The 19,267-nt window shown below is 44.8% G+C and overlaps 1 protein-coding gene across 4 annotated transcripts in view; it reads right to left on the minus strand.

The window, feature by feature from the left end:
* The window catches only part of FHOD3 (formin homology 2 domain containing 3), a 475,552-nt gene that overhangs the window by 150,715 nt on the left and 305,570 nt on the right, over positions 1 to 19,267 (minus strand). For all 4 annotated transcript variants that reach the window (XM_057698544.1, XM_057698543.1, XM_057698545.1 and 1 more), the window contains exons 9-10: positions 18,221 to 18,364; positions 7,010 to 7,254 (exon numbers count right to left, since the gene is read on the minus strand). In XM_057698544.1, coding sequence (XP_057554527.1) covers positions 7,010 to 7,254; positions 18,221 to 18,364 — 389 coding nt within the window. The remainder of the gene's footprint in view (positions 1 to 7,009; positions 7,255 to 18,220; positions 18,365 to 19,267) is intronic.

The following is a 19,267-nucleotide window of genomic DNA, read 5'->3' on the forward strand; positions in this document are numbered from 1 at the left end:
TCCATATTAAAAACAGAGTGGCTGTACACCAATTAAAATATATAAACCATTCGGGAGACAAATGAGCCAAGGATATCAACAGACAATACTCAGAAAAGGAAATGTCCACAGCCAATGTAGCAATTACAGATGGACAACCTCAGTAGTAAGTAACAGAAAAATGCAAAGTAAAATGCTGAAGCACCAGATTTTCCTTTTCAGAATTATAAAAGTTCTGAAAAACCCTTAACATCCAGTGCTGGTGATGGTATGGGAAAATGGTCAATCATACGCTTATGGTAGAATAGCAAATTGATATGGCCTTTTAGAGAGCAATATGGTTGACACCAATATTTAATATAATATTATAAAATGTGAGTGTCCCATGATGTAGAATTTCACTTCTAAGAATCTCTCCTAAAAGAATGTTAATGTACATGCACAAATGTGTGTGTGTGTGTGTGTGTGTGTGTGTTCATTATAGAAAGTTTGGTATTAGGAAAAAACTGGAATCAATCCATAGGAAAATGAACAAAGGCATTACGGTATTATGGTACATCCTTATGACAGAACACTAAGCAATAATTTTTAATGTACTGTAGTAATTTTTTAAATGTACTGACAAAAAACTAGAACTAATAACATAGAGGAATGGCAACATGCATTTGATAACTGCTTGCTAACTGCCAAGTACCCAGTATATTTGTTTTATTTCTATAGAATCAGAGGAAAAAAAGGAGGGGTGTTAGTTAAATAAAATGGTGAAGGGCAAAGACTCTGGACCTAGGCCACCTAAACTCTAAAACCAACTCTACATATATTAGCTGTGGGACTCTGGACAAGTTACTTCAATGTTCTGTGCCTCAGTTTCTCCTCCTGTCACATGGAGATAACAGTACCTGCCTCACAGGGTAACAGTGAAAAGCGGAGTGAGTACACTAAAGTTCTTAGCATATGCCTGGCAGATAATTAAGTGCTCAGTATATTCTTTGAAAACATAAAAAGCTGCTATTTTTTCTGTCCTCATTCTGTGCCAGGGGCCATGCCAGCATGGATACACGGCTAGCTGTGGCGGCAGCGAGCACCTCCATTCCAGGTCCTGAACAGCAGGAATTCCAAATTCCATGCTGGGGAGGACGTGTGCAGACCGAGAGCTCCTCTGCTCCTGAGGATCCGGGACCTGTTCTTGACCAGCAGGGGTGACTGCACTTCTGCTGAGGCGTCCACACTGTCCTCACACCACTCCCGGCCAGACTCCCCGCGGCAGCACGGGTGGGCTAGCTACCCTAGCTCAGTACCCATGCCTGTAGCCCACCTGGGGATGGGCCCTCCTGGTTTCTCCCCCTCCAGGACCAGTGGGGCCAGGCCACATTCTCTCTGTGCTGCTGGAAGGTCAGGCACGTCTGTAAGTCAGACTGCTGCGGCCAGTCCTTCCCAACTGCAAGCTCCAGGCCTGACCATACCCGGTCAGTCTGTCTACTTCCTTATCACCTTCAACTTATTGGAATGAGTAGTTTTGTATAACAGATATTAAGCCTTTATCCCTTATTTTTACCCAGCTCTGACCTCCATGGATGAAACAGCAATTCTTGAATTTAACTTTTCCATTTCTTGACCCTCAGTTGATGACACCACCAGCCAAGAGGAGGGTGCCCACCGCTCCTCCTCGGGCTGAGTTCTCAACTCCACTTGAACATCTGTGAACACAGCGTGGACAGAGATGGCTCTAGTGAGTTTGTCCCCTGTGTTCCTCTTCCTCCAACCAGGGTCCCGAGTCTGGCTGCAGAAGACCACACCTTTTATCATATCACCAGTTTTCTGTCTTGCCGTTTTGTCGTATGCTGGTGTCACATTCCACCATGTCAGTTTCCTTTGGACTGTGATAGGTGTGAAGCTGATTAGAATTGGATATGCTGGGCATTTCAGTTACAGAGAAAATCGTAAGATTTAGTCAAACTTTTGGTTCTCAAAGAAGGCTTAGCACATTCCCTGAGAATGTGAAGTAGAAAACTTTGGAGTTAAAACCAAAACAAACAAAAAAAGAGACTCTACTGTACTATCTATATAGTAGCCCTAAAATTTAAGAATTATATTTTCTTAAAGAAAGTTAAGTTTGACCCATGCATGTAAGCATGTAAGATAGGTCCACAAAGTTCAAGAAAGCCACCCTGCTTCCAACAGTCAAAAGACTCCCTGGAAGCTGGGGTAAAGCGAGAGAGTAGAATTCACATATATACACTACCAAATGTAAAATAGATAGCTAGTGGGAAGCTGCTGCATAACACAGGGAGATCAACTTGATGATGGGTGATGACCTAGAGGGTTGGGATAGGGAGAGTGGCAGGGAAGCTCAAGAGGGAGGGGCTATGGGGATATATGTATAAATACAGCTGATTCACTTTGTTGTACAGCAGGAACTGGCACAACAGTATAAAGCAATTATACTCCAATAAAGAGCTAAAAAAGAAGAAGAAAAGAAAAAGACTCCCCTGCCTTGGCATCATCCCAAGAAGGGGGTGAAAATTACAACCAATTACTTGCCTTCCTCTAAGGCAGGGCTGGCATTTTAGCACCATTGACATCTTAGAACAGATCATTCTTTGCTGGGGGGGGGCTGTCCTTTGCACTGTAGAATGTTTAGCAGCATCTCTAGACCTACCCACCAGATGCCGAGAGCACTCCCCACCCCAGTTATGACAACCAAAATAAGTGTCAAGGCATTGCCCACTGTCCCCTAGGGATAAAATCACTTCCGGTTCAAGACCACTGCCTTATGGGACCCCTGGGACTGATCCCAGCCTGCCTCCACCTCCCTGAGCAGCACATCCTTCCCTGGACTCATGGCCACACGCCCTCCTCCCCACTGGCTCTGTATGTCCCCTAGTCGGACTCATCTCCATCCTCTCCAACCCCCTCAGCCTTCCACTGGGAACTCATGAGCAGCCATCAGCAAATAGCTTCCACATCTTCATGGAATATTCCTCGCTCTAACCCTGGACGTAAGGATGCTCTTCCCTAACAGACTTCTCATATGGCGTGATGGGTTCTCCTCTCTTATCCGCAGATTCCTCTTTGCCAACTCCAGACCATTTTCTGCCACAACTTCCCTCAAGAAGCCCAGTCCCTTAGAATATGGGTTGGCCAGGCTTGGGCCAAATCTGGTCCACCACCTGTTCTGGTACAGTCTGTCAGTTAAGAATGATTTTTTAATGGTTGGAGAAGAAAATCTAAAGAATATTTCATGACACGAAAAACTCAAATCTCAGTGTCCATAAATAAAGTCCCACTGGAAGGCAGCCGTGCTCATTCTCGTACCTGTTGTCTGTGGCTGCTTTTGTGCTACAAAGGCACAATTCATTTGCGTAGTTGGAACAAAGACTGTCTAGTCTGCAAAGCTTAACATATTTATTCCCTGGCCCTTGACAGAGAATATTTCCAACTCCTGACTTTGAGGCATGTCGGAGTCATCTGTACCATCCACTCCCAAGCTGTTGTCACCATCCACTACCCGCCAGGTCACTCTTCCATGTGTGTGAAAATATACACAAGACTGAAATCTGGACAGCACAACTGCTAACATGAGTGACTAAGTGAAGTTCCAAATTACCTCTGCGGGTTGGAATGTTGTGTGGAAATCAACAGGATGAAATTGAAAGTTTATATATTAAGTCCCATGCCATGTTCATTTCAGAAAGATGGACACACAGAGCAGGAAGAAGACCTGGTGTGTGCTGACAGAGGTAAGAACCAGGATGAAAAGGGAACCATTATAGGGAAGTGTCATCCATACAGTGAAATGCTAAGCCACAACACAGCTACCACATTATGGGACAAATTTAGACCAGGTGCCTTTCCTAACAAGCCCAAAAGTTCAAGGGTAGAATGGGGTGCCTCAGGGAGGAGAATGTCTGAGGCTGAGTGCACAGAAAGGGCGTCTGCTCTGGGCTGTGGCCTACACAACCTTGAAGACTTTTTAGTCCTAACATTATATACTATTAAAGTTTAAATGAGAGATACTGGCTCTTTTGATGATTAGATGCGAAAAATAATTTTCTTGGTTAAAAAAAATGAAAGCATCAACATTTTTCTTCCTTCCAATCAAATCTGTAAGTTTAATTGCAAAGGTGAAACTCACCACGGCACATACAGTCACAAAAGGTACTTTTAGGTGGCAGATGACCAATAAACTTACACCTTATTTGGTAAATGCTCACCGTGGAATTCTATTTCTTCAGAAACTAAAGCAAAGCAATGTGAGTTTCGAGCATTACTTGTCCTTATTAAAGTACACAGCCTAGCAGGCCTAAGTCTGTAAGAAGACTTGGCGATTTTCTCCTGTTTGACTCTCTTTGAATTTTTATATTAACCTGAATAAAACACACATACTCGGTATGTAAATCAAATTTCCTGTCTAAAAAGTCAGAAGCACAAATCTCACTCAGTGACTTTGTTTAGGAATGCTCGGGTGGGAAGTGGTTCTACCCAGTTCGGACATTGACAGGCAAAGGCCCAAGACAGATGTAATCAGGGCTTAGCCCCCTCGTCCTGAGATTCATCACAAGGCACCAAATCCCTGACCGTTTTCTCATTTGTAAGGTGAGGATAATGACATCTGTCCTGCCTGGACCCGACAGAGGATCATCATAAGAATTCAATTCAAGTGATACAGAAGAACCATCTGAAGTGCAGAGTGCACTGGTTCTTACCTCTGTCTGTAGGACAACATGAATCTCTTTCCACCTTGTAACATAGCCCCACTTTCTTTTCAAAAGTATCGGTGTTAGTTGGGACACAGAGTTACACAATTCAGCCTAAAATTCTTTATATGTGATGTATGCAGGCATGTTGCTACAAGTTAGCAGTAAGCAGGGCCAGAACGTTCACACAGATGAAGAAGCATCTAGGTCAGGCATGCGTCTGTGTCTTTCAAGGTCTACAGGGAATCAAGGACAATGAACTTCTTGATTCTAAGGTAATGTTTTGAGGCACAGATGCTGAGCAGGTGACTAAGCTATGCATGCGGGGACCGTTTCCCAGTTTGCTTCTCATCACCCGTTCCCTCTGTCCTACTCCCGCTTCTGCCAAAATTACAGTGTCATTTTAGGGCCACAGGGCAAAACCCCTCCAACAGGCTTCGTGGATGAAGCCACTTCATAATCATCACTCTAAAAACTGTTACCTTTCTTTGTAAGCTGGAAAGTGGATTTTTCTTAAATGCTATGAAATTTACATTAAAGTAATGATCTCATTAAAATGAAAAATCAGCGCTATTTGAAAACCCAGAGGCAGGAACACTGGGAGGAGGGTCTGCGGCCTCCCGTTCCAGATCCTACCAAGCCCAGAGCCTCACAGCTGTGAACCGTGCCCAGGATGTCCACTCCTGTGGTCTGCTGTTACCTTTGCCAACACACCACAAGGTGTGGTCACCTGAACTCACAGCACAGGGACCTGTGAAAAGTGTAACAGCAAGAAACAGAACAGGAACAAACATGACACAAGTCAGAACACTACGTGCTACTAACAAGGCCCCATAACCCCTACTTTCAGCCTCTCTGCTGGGCCTAAACAGATTTTTCAGCCCACTGTGGACACTTTCCTCAGCTCTCTCCATGTTAATTTCTCAAGCTATTAGCTAGAAGCAGCGCTACAGAGAGCTTCCAGGGCCTTTTGAGCACTGCTGGAGTTTCTTGAAGATCTTAGATCACAAAGAACAATGTTCATAGTAGATGTTCTCATTCCTCAATCTATTCAGAAGTTTTGGTCTTCTTTTCACTAAAATAGAGATTGCTGTACACACACTCTTAGAGATAGAAAAACCTGTAGATGGAGGGCTGTGTGATGGAGAAGGGTATCAACATGGACCATGCCTTGCACATCACTCTCAGACTGATGCCCTCCTCCTTCTGTAGTAGGAGGCACTCAAAGGTGGGATGGTGATCCCATGAATAGCAAACTGCTCAAGTCAGTTCTTGGCAGTGGTGGGGGTGGGTGTTCCCTTCCAGAGGGAGAGGAAGGGACATACCTGGATCACTATCTTGAGGTCATACCACTTATTCTGAGTGATATTCTTCACCCGGAAGCCTCCTGACCTACATTTGGCTTCCAGGCGGATGTCCACCATGGGGGAGAATGCTCTGGTCAAGTGGTGGGAGCAGGGCTTCCTCGGGCAGCAGGAAGAGCTGCACCAGCAACCAGTGTATCAGTTAGCTGGCATGGATGGGTCCACAGAGTCCCACCATCCCAGTGCACTGAGAGCATCCATCTGGGGAGATCTAACTGGGCCCAGAGCCCAGAGCACCATGGCCATCCTTGTGCTGCGCCTCTGTTTTACGGAACCACTTCTGCGCTCCTACAGATTCTGTCAGACTTTACATGTTGGACACATATAATGTCTCATGGGATTCTCAATCTTTCTATTTCTTTTTACGTCCTTGTCTTCATTCTTACTTTCTCCCAGCCCAGATGAGAGGTTCACAGGAATGGAGATCATACCTCTTCCATTTATACATCTTCATAGTTTCAAATAGTCCTGGCCTACAACAGACACTTAATAAAAATGTGTGCTGCCTGACTGAATAAATGATGGCCTTAGTATTTATTGAAATTATATGAACATCTATATTTGGTCTATTTAACTCAACCTCAACCATGTATTGTCATGAATACCTCAGGTTCTAGTAATCTCACATTGCTGTAGGCGCAGACCATTCATTTCTAGGCCAAAGTTTTGTGTTTTGGATTCTTTTCTAGCTGATAAAGCACAGCTGTTCTACCCAGATATTAACTGAGATACTAAATAATATAAAAATATAAGTGGGTGAAGATGAGTTCACGGAGTTAGTAAGTCAAGTCTGTGCACGTCACCAGGACCATCTCACCCTGGGAAGTCCCGGGGGAATTGGGGGTGATGGTTTAATGGTAGAGAAGTGACAGGGAGCAGGCAGGGCAGGGATGGTCAAAGGCACCCATGGGGTTGTGGCCTCCCTCTTTCCGGCATTCTTGCCCTCTCTGCGGCTGGGTTAATGCTTACTTGTCAGGGAGATCTCGCACTTGACTGGGCTTGAAGTCGGGAGCTGACGGAGAGCAGGGGCTAGACGGAGGCGACAGAGGGCTCTTGATGCTCTGCACCGAGTGCCGGCGGCTCCGCCTGCGGTCCAGACCCCTGTGCTCGCTGCCGGTGCCGGAACACACGCTGGCCCTCCTCCGGTCCCGGCGCCCGTTGGGGGGCGGCTCGGCGGTCTCGTCGCCATCCTCGTCCTCGAGCCTGAGTGCCACCTGGAAAAGCACAGAGTGCCCAGAGCAAGGTCAGACCTGACAGCCTTTCACAGTCTCGCCCCAATGAGGACTTAACACCATCTCTTCCGCTTCTCCACGAAGTCATCACAACCACAGGCAACTCAAAGCGCGGCCTTCAAACCAAAAGATGCTCGCCATTGTGTAATTTTCCCAAATGGATACGAAAAGGCCAACTGATGTCACAAGAAGATCTGAGAAATATTTTGTAATTAGATGGGCTCTTCACCCCAGAACTGCCCTTTCTGAGGTCATCTCTCGTCCTTTGCCCCCTCCCCCTCCCGCCCCACCCCTTTTGCTCTTCTCTGGTCCAGGAGGCCAAGTCTCTCCTGAAGCCCTGAGGCAGGAAGCCCAGGAGTTCCTGACGGTTTCTGAGCTCGCTTTCCCAGCGAGGGTGCTCAGAAGAGCACAGCAAGGAGAGAGGCACGAGCCACAAACTCTAGGTGAGCCTAACGGCCTCACCTGCAGGTCTTTTGAGAGGCCTGATCTTAGACCCTCACGTCCTGCACCTCACAGGGAACCCTATGCAGCCTGGTCTTGGGTGGGAATGGAGTCTGCTTGCATGTGTGGTCACAAAAATATAGACCAGAAATAGACTGGATCTCTAGAATTTAGTTTTATGTTTTTTTTTTTTTATCTTAAAATCACTTACACTTGGCTACTTTGGCTCTCATGTAGAAACCTGAGGTCACTGACCCCACACCCCACGCCCCTGCACACTTCCCAGGGACCTTTTAACCCTCTCCTAGTTGGGTGCTGCCCTGTCCAGAGGCCCAGCTCAGCCATCTCCTAATCTCCCCTATCCTGGGTCCTACTCCACGGACTTCTCACCTCACGTGAACACCCACCATCTCTGCGCACAGGCGCCTCATCATCAGACCTCACTCTTCCCAACCCTGAGCTATACCCATCTGTATCTCCAGCTTCTTTAATTATTTTTATTTCTACCTTCTCAAAAACTAGACAGTCAGACAAGCACAGGTTGTTGTCGACTCGACCTCTGTGTGGCCAGCTGTGCCGCTCATGAACTCGGTGTGACCCGCAGCAAAACGCTTGTCCAAGAGCCTCTCTCTCAGCAAATGAAGCTCACAGGATTGCATTTCCAGGTTTGTGGTAAGAATAACATACAACACATGTAAAGCAGCTAGGGTAGGGCTTTCCCTGTGGCTGGTACTCCATAAATATGGCCATTCTTCCCCAACCTGTGCCCCTGGATGAAGGGGCTTAGGATGCCCCCAGATTCCTCCATCACACAGTACCAGCAGGTCAGGCCACCTCACAGCCCAGATGGGCCAGGCCCAAGCAAATCCAGCAGTCTCTCTGACTTGGCACCCAAGGACCTGCATGGTCTCACCTCCCCAAAGGTGCATATTTTCCAGCCTTGTGGGTGCTCTTGGTCACATTTCACAACCTGGTCCTGACAAGTGAGAGAATGGAGACGTACTATAAAGACTCAGATGGCTAACCATCCTGTTTGCTTTGACATCGCCTATCTACAGAAAACCTGGCCATTGCAAAATCGGTGGTCTCTTATGTTCAAAGTGTTGATGCCAACTGTGTTCACAAAGCAAGGTGAGCTTGGCTGAGTCAAGGCCAGGTTGACTCCTCTCATGCATTTCACAAGGATGGACACCTGAGATGCATGGCCTATGTCACAGATCAAGATCCTCTGATCTGCTCCGTCTCCAGTTTCCTCCCGTTCTAGCTTTTACATAAGATTGATTTAGTGAAAACTCTTCTGTCTACATCCCAGATACATTCTATAACAAACTCCTAGATAGAGGAAGACAATTTAATCATATTTTGACTCTTCTGTTCCCTTAGAATTTACTAGTCAGACATAATTTGGGGAGGTTTGAGGTAAGAATTGATGGGTTCAGAAAAAGCTCTGTTGTTACAAAATCTCACTGGAAAGTCTGTTTCCTGGCAGGGGGGTGGGGGTGGGGTGCTCTGCAGCATAACTGCAAGAACTAAGAAAGAAACCATGTATTTGCTTAATCTCTTCCATCAGCTCAACTTTAACACTTTAAATGGCATTCTCTGGGGAAAGTGTGAGGATGATTACACACCCAACCAAGGAGAGTACTGTAAGATATCACGCGCCAATTATTTTTCTCTTCATTTTTTAGATATAAAAATTCTAGACAATTTGAACTTATCCTGACCTGAAGTATTGATTCTGCTTCTAATTAAGCACACATTTGGAATGATAAGATTAGGGTATAGAGTTCAGATATTTCTAATTCCTTGTCTAACCTCAGAGACGCAAGGATCAAACAGCACTCCACTCACAGTGCCTTTCAGAGAGCCACATGGAGTGTGCACAAAGTGAAACCCACTTTAACTGTCTTTTGTCAAGGAAGATGGAGACAATCAGAAAGTTTAAATGAAAGGTCTTGAAAAATTATCAAAGTGACACCATAAAATGGAATTCAATGAGGACTTTCTAAAGTTCAGATCCTCAACAAAACATCCATCTCCTTAAACAAAGAAAAGGGTGCATGGGGGCAGGGGGTATATGGGGCTCAGAATCCCAGGAGATCCAAGGGCAGCCTTGGGCTTGGCAGTCAGGAACGCTGTAACATGAAATTTGCGGCTGGTCTTCATTCCTGGTTTTGTTTTTACAAGAAGAATCTTAGAAGCACCAGTGTCTGCTGATGATAGGAAGAGAGACTCCACTTTCACGTACAGGGCCAGAATGGCAGTTCCAAATTCTTCAGATTCTAGGGAGCACTACGGATTAGAGTCAAGACCACTAAGGGCTGGAAAACACCTGCAGAGAACAGCACTTACCAGGAGACTTACTCAGAATTCGTGGTGTCAGATCCAATTAACTACGAGTGCCTTGTCCTCCAAGGGACCCAAGGTGAGATCAACCATATCCTGAACAATGTCTAATCTCACCCAAATGATGAAGTGTTTTGTTTGCTGGACCCCTCATCAGATACCTTCTAACTCGTTTAATCAAATGTAGAACACTGTCTATAAAACCCAGATGAGGAGCAGCAGGTTCTGAATTCAACACTGACTGCTTGCACACCTTACCCATCCTACCAAGAAAGCAGTGAGGAGCAGACTAAGGTGGCCTCTGGGACAACTTCCACCAGTCTTTGAGGCCACGGAATGATCTAAACATTCTTTTTAAATTTTTGTGAAAAAATTCAAACATATACAAACTATGGAAAAGAATATAAAGACTTTTGTGCTCACCACCTATCATAGTTCAACAATTGTCAACCCTGGCCAATCTTGTCTCATCTACTCCTTGCCCCTGACCCCACGGCCAGATTTTTTATTTTTTTAGAACTTTTATTGAGATACAGTTAACATACAATAAACTGCATCTATTTAGAGCATACAATTTGGTATCCCAATCTCCCAATTCATTCCCCCCAACCCTCCCCCCAAAGATTTTTCTTTGAGATAAATCCCAGACTATATAATTTCATCCATTAATATTTCAGTATATATCCCTAGAAGATAAGGATTTCTAAAAACCATAACCAGTATACCACTGTCCCACTTAAAATCATTTCTTAATATCATCAAATACCCAACAATATGAACATTCGTAATGGAGGTGAAAAGCTATTAACATTTATTTGAGTTTATGTTGATATACTACTACTAACCTGCATGACAGGCAGCCATCTCTACATAGCAGATGTCATCATTTTCCAAATTGCTATCCCACACTTTCTTTTTAATTCACACCTATACATCTTGATTCAGCTTTTAGGTGAAGTGGATGCCAGTGCTAGTACCAGGTTGTGGCAGACGACTATAGCATTAGGCTCCCAGGGAATCATGCCTCTCTGTTTCCTTACCCTTATGTAGTCCCCTCCTACACTGAGTCTACAATTTTCTTTGCGATTTGCTTTGGCCAATGGGACATCAGAAGACACAGACGCTTGAAAAGTGTTTGCACTTTGGGATTAGCCCTTCTGAAATGCGGCTACCACGTGAACAAGTATGGGCTAGTCTGCTGAAGATATGTGGCCCAGCCAGTAGCAGCACCAAATGCCAAACCAGGTGAATAAGACTATCTTAGGCCATTCAGCCCCGGTTAAGCCATCAGATAACTGTAGCTCCCTGAGAATCTTTCAGCTGAACCCGGCCCAAATCTCTAACCCACAGAATCATGAGCCATAACTGTTGTTTTAAGACTGCTCTTTTTGGCATATTTCTTATGCAGCAAAAGCTAAGTGATATACATTTTAAAAATCCACTATGACAAGGAAGGATTTTAAGAGATTGGACTTATAGGTTAATTATTCCTAACAGTAACAGTCACCCCCTCACCCCCAAAGTCTTCAGCCCTAAGATGCATTTGCCATTACTAGGGCCATATTTTCAGAATCAAAAGTTAGACAATCTGACAAAAGACTTTTTATTTTGATTCGTGAATTCATGTATTTGAAAAATCATTCAAAGCTATAAAAATTCAAATGAATTTAATTAAACATGGATTAAATCACCTTTCTAAAATGGAATTAAATTACATGGAACTGGGCCTTTCCCAGAAAGACCAGGACATACGGTTACTAGACATCCTCTACCATTAGAAGAATTCTAGAAGCCAAACCAAGTTCTCTGCAATGGCTTGAAAACATTCATAGTCTATTGTGAGGAAAATATCGGCACTGTTTATAGGCCTCCTTGCTGCCCTTGCATATAATGAACTTAGTTGTCCTGTGGCACTAAATATTTTTAAAACTGCATTAATTTTCAGGAAGGAATAAAAATCCTGACTCTACCTGGTACCCCAAGCATTCAGTCGTCACCTTGAGTGATTACTCAAGGTATCTGATTACTCAAGGTAGCTGATTTCTGATTAAATCATGCCATTCCTTCAACCCAGCATCTGTCAATAAAACGTGTGACATTTAAAAGACACCTCCATTCAAAGTACTTACTGAACTTCTATCCTGGGCAGGTGCACTGCTGGGCGCAGGGGTTAGAGAGCAACGAGACACATGACAAAGGCAAACAGACAGCCAAGTGCATCCTGAGGACTGTTCAGTCTGAGGTGTGGACACAGACAAGTACTCCTTCCTGGGTTACGAACAAAGTTCAGGCAACAAGCAGCAGGGACTCCTTTTACCTTGCCAAGGAGGCCTTGTGGACAAGGGGACACCTGAGATGACTTCTACAGGACTTGGAGGAGTTTGCCAACCTGAGAACGGGAAGGAAGAACACTCCAGGCAAAGCAAGGAGAATGGACAAAACGAAGCTCCCCAATGACTTGCTTTTCATGTTCAAGCAGTGGGAAAGGTGAGTGTGGCTGAAACTTCTTAGGAACGACCCTAGACAGGTCACAGGGGCATGAAGGCCACAGACGGTGTTGCTCTTGTGCCAATTCAAAGAGTTTGGGCTTCACCCGACGGGCTGTGAAAAAGGATTTAAGGTTTTTCATGCATTCATTCATTCATTCATTCACTCTTGTTTATTTCCTTAAACAGAGGAATGGTGTAGTCAGATCTGACTTCGGGGAGGATCCCCTGTCTTCAGTTCCTAGCAGGAAGCTGGGAAGAGGGAATAAGCAGAGAAGCCCCCCAGGGATGCAGCTCTGCAGGTGCCAACCTCTTCAGGCCCTGCCCCTCATCACACCTCCTTTCAGCCCTTCACACCTGCCAGACCTGAGCTCCACCACTGCTCTTCCCTCTGTCACTGTCCTTCCTCAGGCCACCACCTCAGACAGGCCTTCCTCCCCCTGCCTCAGCGTCTCACCTCCACCTCATCCTGTCTCTTTTCTCCACAGACATGCCAGACATCTTGGATTCTCAGCTTGCTCACGTACTTGGTCACTCATGTACTCAGCTTGCTCACGTACTTGGTCGCTCATGTACTCAGCTTGCTCACGTACTTGGTCGCTCATGTACTCAGCTTGCTCACGTACTTGGTCGCTCATGTACTCAGCTTGCTCACGTACTTGGTCGCTCATGTACTCAGCTTGCTCACGTACTTGGTCGCTCATGTATTCAGCTTGCTCACGTACTTGGTCGCTGTCTGCACCCCATGAGAACATGCACCCCCTCAGGGCACTGGCCTTTCTGCCGAGTTTGCCGCTGTGTCCCAGGACCTAGAGCAGTGCCTGGCACATAGCAGGTGCTCAAGAAAGTTCGGCTGAGTGAATAGATTCACAGAGGAACAGATGAATGAGAAGATATTGCAATAATCCAGGCAAGAAACGATGAAGGCCTGAGCTAGGGGAGCGGAGAAGAAAGCACAGTTTTCAGCAATCAGACTTCCGAGTTGGGGGACAGAGGGGAGAGAGGGAGTCCAGGACGGCTCCGGGTTTGTAACTTGGGAGACTCTGCTCTTCGTAGAGGTGGAGAAATGAACAGGCTGTGCAGAATTTTTGTTTTGGTCATGGGAGAAGAATAAAAGTCTTCATTAGGACTGGATACGTGTCACATGCAGCCTCCAGGTGGCCGTGACTGACATAATCTGAGCTCCTCTGGCACCTCCCATGTCCTTCCTTGTGCCATCACATTTAGCTGCAGGGGGAACCAGCCACCTGCTTGTCTTAGACCACAGAATGACAGTTCCTGGGGGCAGGGACAGATCTCCTAGCTCTGTACTTTCAGCCCCAGAAGAGTATGTGACACACCCTCAATGAATGAATGAACATAACACAGGAAGACAAGCAGGCAGAGGGGCAGGCAGCCATGGGCCTTGGCAGAAAGCTCAGGGTCAAGGTATCAGCCACCAGCCTCCAAAGCTGCCGAACTCACTTGGTGAATCATAGCGCAGGCTGCATAGACAGAGAGAGGAGGTCTGACAAGGAAACCCCAACACTGAAAGGGAAGGGACAGAAAGGAAAGATCCCCAGGAAGACATCGAGGAGGAACAATCAGAGAGGTACCCTGGAGGCATCCGCAGATATAGTCACCAGGAGTGCACGGCACAGGAGCAACATACAAGAGTGGTCTTGTGACCACCAGCGTCATTCTTTTATGCTAGTGTAACAGTGATGCCCAAGCTGCTAGGGATGGCGTACAACAAAGGAAAAGGAAGAGGAAGAGGGGGGCAGGATGAGAGGGAGGCCAATCCTACTCATGACTATTCGTGTAAAAATCCTAAATAAATTCGTATCGAACAGAATTCCAACAGTACACTTTAAAAAAAGAACACATCATGACAAAGTGGGTTATATTCCAGGAATGTGAGCATGGTTAAAGGATAAAAGGAAATGAATTAAATAAACAACTTAAAAATCCAGAAAAAAACGAAAGAAACGGAAAGAAAATTAAAGAAGGAAATTATAAAGATAAAAACGTTTTGAGTTACAAAACAGAGGAGCACTGCAAGTCATACACTGCAAGACAGACATAAGTCAAAATTAACAACAACAAAATAGACAAACCACTAGTTAACCCAGAGGAAAAAAGGGAGAAATTACAGACACAAAAATTAACAAAGGCAAATAACTTCTGAAAAAAAGGAAATTAAAAACATTCAGAAGAGACTATTTATAGATCTCTTTAGTAATCAGTTTAAAAATCCAGATAAAATGGATAATTTCTGAGGAAAATATGATTTAGAAAAACGGATCCCCATAAAGATAGGAAGTTTAAATAGACCAATATCTACGGAAAAAAAACATACTTACCAAAGATCTCCTGCCTCCAGTACACATGTACACACACACACACACACACACACACTCGCACTTCTCCCCTGCCCCATCATCATCATCATCACAGGCCCACACAATTTCCCAAGGGAATTCTACCAAATAATCAAAGGCCAGAGACAAGGTCAGAGAGAAGGAAGAAAAACTTCTAAGTAGTTTTACAACGCAAGAATAGAATTGATACCTACATATAAAAAGTATTGTACGCACAGACACATGCACACAAAGAAAAAAGGACAAGAACACTCATGGTAGCATTGTCATGGCAACAAAACTGTAGCCAGCTAACATCCATCAAAAGAAGAACAGATAAATAAGTTGGGATGTAGTCATCAGCAGCAAAAAATGAACAAGCTAGAACTCCACATAACAACATGGGTAGGGCTCTCAAAAACAATAAGCAAAAGATAAACTGTAGGAGGACACAAAAGTTATGGTTCCATTTATAAAAAGACAAAATATGTTGTTTAGGGATATAGACTGGGAGGAAGGCATTAAAACAGCTGCCCTGTGATGCCTCCACTCCTTTCATAGGAGTGATACTTCTGGGGAAAGAAAGTAGGCAATGACCTCATCTACTCTTTCATAAATATGCTAATTACTAGACTATCTACTAAATAGCCTGATGATATTTGTTAAAATGAGAGTTCTTGCTTCTGGAATGCCCTTAGCAGGCTAGGATTAACTAAGGACCACCTACACTAAATAAATACAGAATTCATGGATTTATAAGCCATGAGTCTCTGGGCTGTGTAGTAGAGATGCTTAATATCTGAGTATTACTCGCTGAGCAAGGTGACTTGTAAACCACACTTGGAGACACTGTCTATCATTCTGGGTCCAGAAAGCACATGTCTGATGCATGAGTAAAAGACCTGGGAGTCACAAGGGATGTCCCAGATCTCTCCCTGCTTCTCTGTGTCTCTGTATTCTGGAAATATTAGCCTAAGTAGATTAGTATAGCTCTGCTGTAGATAGCAAGATGTCAGATTTGTCAACTTGTATTTGATAATCCGATCCTTTGTGTTAGCTCACAGAATAGCTATTTTCAGACCAAAATTATTAAAAAACAAACAAACAAAAAAACAAACCAGAGAATATTGCTGGGTGTTGGTTGGATGACACCAGGAAGGACGACCAAGGACACTTCCGAGTTACTGGTAATATTCTAGTTCTTAAATACATGAGTGTGTTAGGGTTCTCCAGAGAGACAAAATGACTAGGATACATACGGAGATTTAGGATAAGGAATTGGCTGACATGACTGTCGTGGCTGAGAAGTCCCAAGATTTGCGGTCCAAAGGCCTGGGAGCCAATGATATTAGTTCCAGCTGGAGGTCAAAGGCAAGGGGCAACCTATGTCCCAGCTCATCACCATCAGCACAGAGTGAATCCTCTCTTGCACAGACTTTTGTCCTATTCAGGCGTCCAACAGATTGACTGAGGCCCGCCCACATGGAGGAAGGCAATCTTCTTTACTCAGTCTACCCATGTGGATGCCAATCTCATCCAGAAACACCCGCACAGACACAGAATAATGTTTGATAAAATATCTGAGCCCCCCGTGGCCCAGTCAACCTGACAGACAAAATTAACTATCACAGCGGGTGTTTGTTTTGTTGTTGTTCTTTGAATGATACGTGTAATCTACACTTGTGAATGATGTGTACTTAATGCGAAAATATTAAGCAAGTGCCATTGGACAAAAGGGAGATGGTGAACACAATATCTTTTGAAACGTTTGGCATGAATGGAAAAAGGAAGACAAGGAGGTCGCTTGAGAGTCAGGTAGCCTGGAGAGAAAGTGCGCCCTGAAACAGGAAGTAGTCTCCTGGGGGAGGTATCCAGGCTACTTTTCAAAATTCTCCCCTAGCTGGTTCACTAATGGAAAATCCACCTGCATTATGATATCTTCTGATATACACTGACCACACAGAATCCAAAGCTGTGATCCTATAAGTCCCTGATTGAGCAGAGATTGGAGGTCTAATTAGAGATTAAGGGGGTGAGGAAAGGGAGGTATCTGTACTGGGAAAAGTCCTTCTATCTTCCTGTGAGCCAACTGTCTTTAGTCCCTTCCTTCTCCATCTTTAGTATTCTTACTTTATTCTTACTTCATCCTGTCTTTTTAGAAGCTGTAAGAACATACCCCTCCACCACACGTTGATAATAAAACACAGAAGTGTGAGCAGATAACTGGTAAGTGAGGCCTGGTTAGAGGAGAGGATGCCCAGAGCAGGGGCACAAAGATGCTGGCCAGCTGTGAGAAGCTTTACGCTCTGACAGCAGATGTCTCTGGCTCAGTTTCCAGTGATTTCTCCTAAGATCATACAAAGATAATTCTGTTCTGTTCCTCAGCCTGTCATGTATTGCGACAGTAACTTTCAGGAAGTAGTGAGTTATGTATCAGTCTCTCCACTTCTACTCAGTGAAGATCACAATGGAGCCATTTAGCTGGGAAATATCCCCCCTAGGACTCTGGCTCTGCACACACATTTATGAATAAAGCTGTTCATCATAATAGCATTTATAATTGCAAAAACTTGGAAGTAATCTGTATCTGAAAAAACAGGGCCTGGTGATGTGTATCATGGTACTTGCATACAGACAGGATATTATGTTCTGAATAAAACGAAATTCTTGAAGACGATTCAATGACAAAAGAAAATGGTTCCAACATATTTCCTAATAAAGATTCAGTACACAACACGGTATATAGACGATTATCTCCAAAGTTAATAGTCTGTCCGTATACAAAAAGGGCTGGAAAAACAGACCAAAATGTTACCCATGGTTAGTAATAAAATCATGGGTGACTTCTTCCTCTTACACTTTTTGGTATTTTCCAAATATTCTTCAGTGAGTACATAATTTAGCAAGTAAAAAAATCACCATGACGAGGTGAGAGAGAAAGCAGAAGAAAGTGAAAAGTTCAGTATCTTTAATAGCACTTTTTCCCTTGCATTTTCACTTTGCACTGGACCCTACAAGTCATGTAGAGCCACGCTGGAAGTTCCTCTCCTGCTGAGGACAAGAAACACGATCTATGTGCCTCCCTCCCACCACCCATCATTCAGAATGAATGTTCTTTAAAATAAAATAGCAATCAATCGATCAATCTGGGCCCACCCTCGGAGTTTCTGATTCAGCAGGTCTAGGGTGGGGCCTGAGAACCTGCATTCTGGAAGCTCTACGGGGTTGCAGACTCTGCCACACCTCACTCAGATCTACTGGTCTAGAGTATGTTTCCCTCCGCCTTTGATATTTGTCCAAGCTCCACAAGGCCCCGCAAAAGGTACATCCTGTTACCTCATAGATGTTCAACTGCTCCACCAAGTCCAGGTCAGTCCCTTTCTTAGTCAAGTGCCGCTGGGACACGGCCGCAATGCCCAGCTCCTCCAGGCAGTCCACCACATCATAAAAGGTGTCTTGGTCTGGCAATCCGGACAAGGTCTGGATGAAGGAAGAACAGGACACAGACATGTCTTGAGGGACTGTCACAAGGCTCTCAGGGCATTTTCTGTGTGGTAGCCAGTGGCCACAAGTATAAAAACGTGGGGCAAAGCAAACAGATGACAAGTTCATTTGAGAAAAAGTTTTAGTGTGGTAAGCAGAATGAACCCCAAGATCCCACCCCCTGGGGTACAGATGCTGTATAATCCCCTTCCCTCGAGTATAGGTAGGACACTCCCATGATTAGGTGACATTATATGGCAAAGGAGAAGGGATTCTACAGATGTCATTAGGGTCCTAAATCAGTTGATTTTGAGTTAATCAAAGGGGAGAGCAGCTGGGTGGGCCTGACCTAATCAGGTGAGCCACCTAAAAGTGGGTTTAGGCCTTTTCTGAGCACAGAGGCTAGAAGACGGATTATCCTGCTGGCCCAGAAGCAAGCTGCCGTAAGTTCCACAGCTGCCAGGGAATGAGCTCTGCCACAACCACAGAAGCTGGGAAGCGGACCCCAGGCTTCAGACGAGACGCCAGCCCCAGCTGACACCTTGACTGCAGCCTTGTAGACTCTGAGCAGAGCACCCAGCACGGCGGGGCCTGGACCCTGCCCCACGGAAACTGAGATGGTAAGTCTGTGATATTTCAAGCTGCTAAATTTGTGGTAATTTGCAACATGGCAATCGAAAACGAACATACTCAGCGATCAGAGACTCCTGTTAAGATCGCTCTACCAACAGCTGGAGTTTGGCAGCTGAATGATTCCCTTTTCTCTCAGTTTGGCAGACCTTCCCCTTGGTCTAAGACATTTAGGAAAACATGAGAAATTTCAAAGAAGCAACCAAGAGACAAAAGACAACCCAAGAAAGAAAAAGCCAATTTTTCTTTGAGTTCTGCTTCTCTTCAAAG

The sequence above is a fragment of the Hippopotamus amphibius genome, chromosome 11, assembly GCF_030028045.1.
Source record: "Hippopotamus amphibius kiboko isolate mHipAmp2 chromosome 11, mHipAmp2.hap2, whole genome shotgun sequence".
In the NCBI taxonomy this organism is placed as follows: domain Eukaryota; kingdom Metazoa; phylum Chordata; class Mammalia; order Artiodactyla; family Hippopotamidae; genus Hippopotamus; species Hippopotamus amphibius.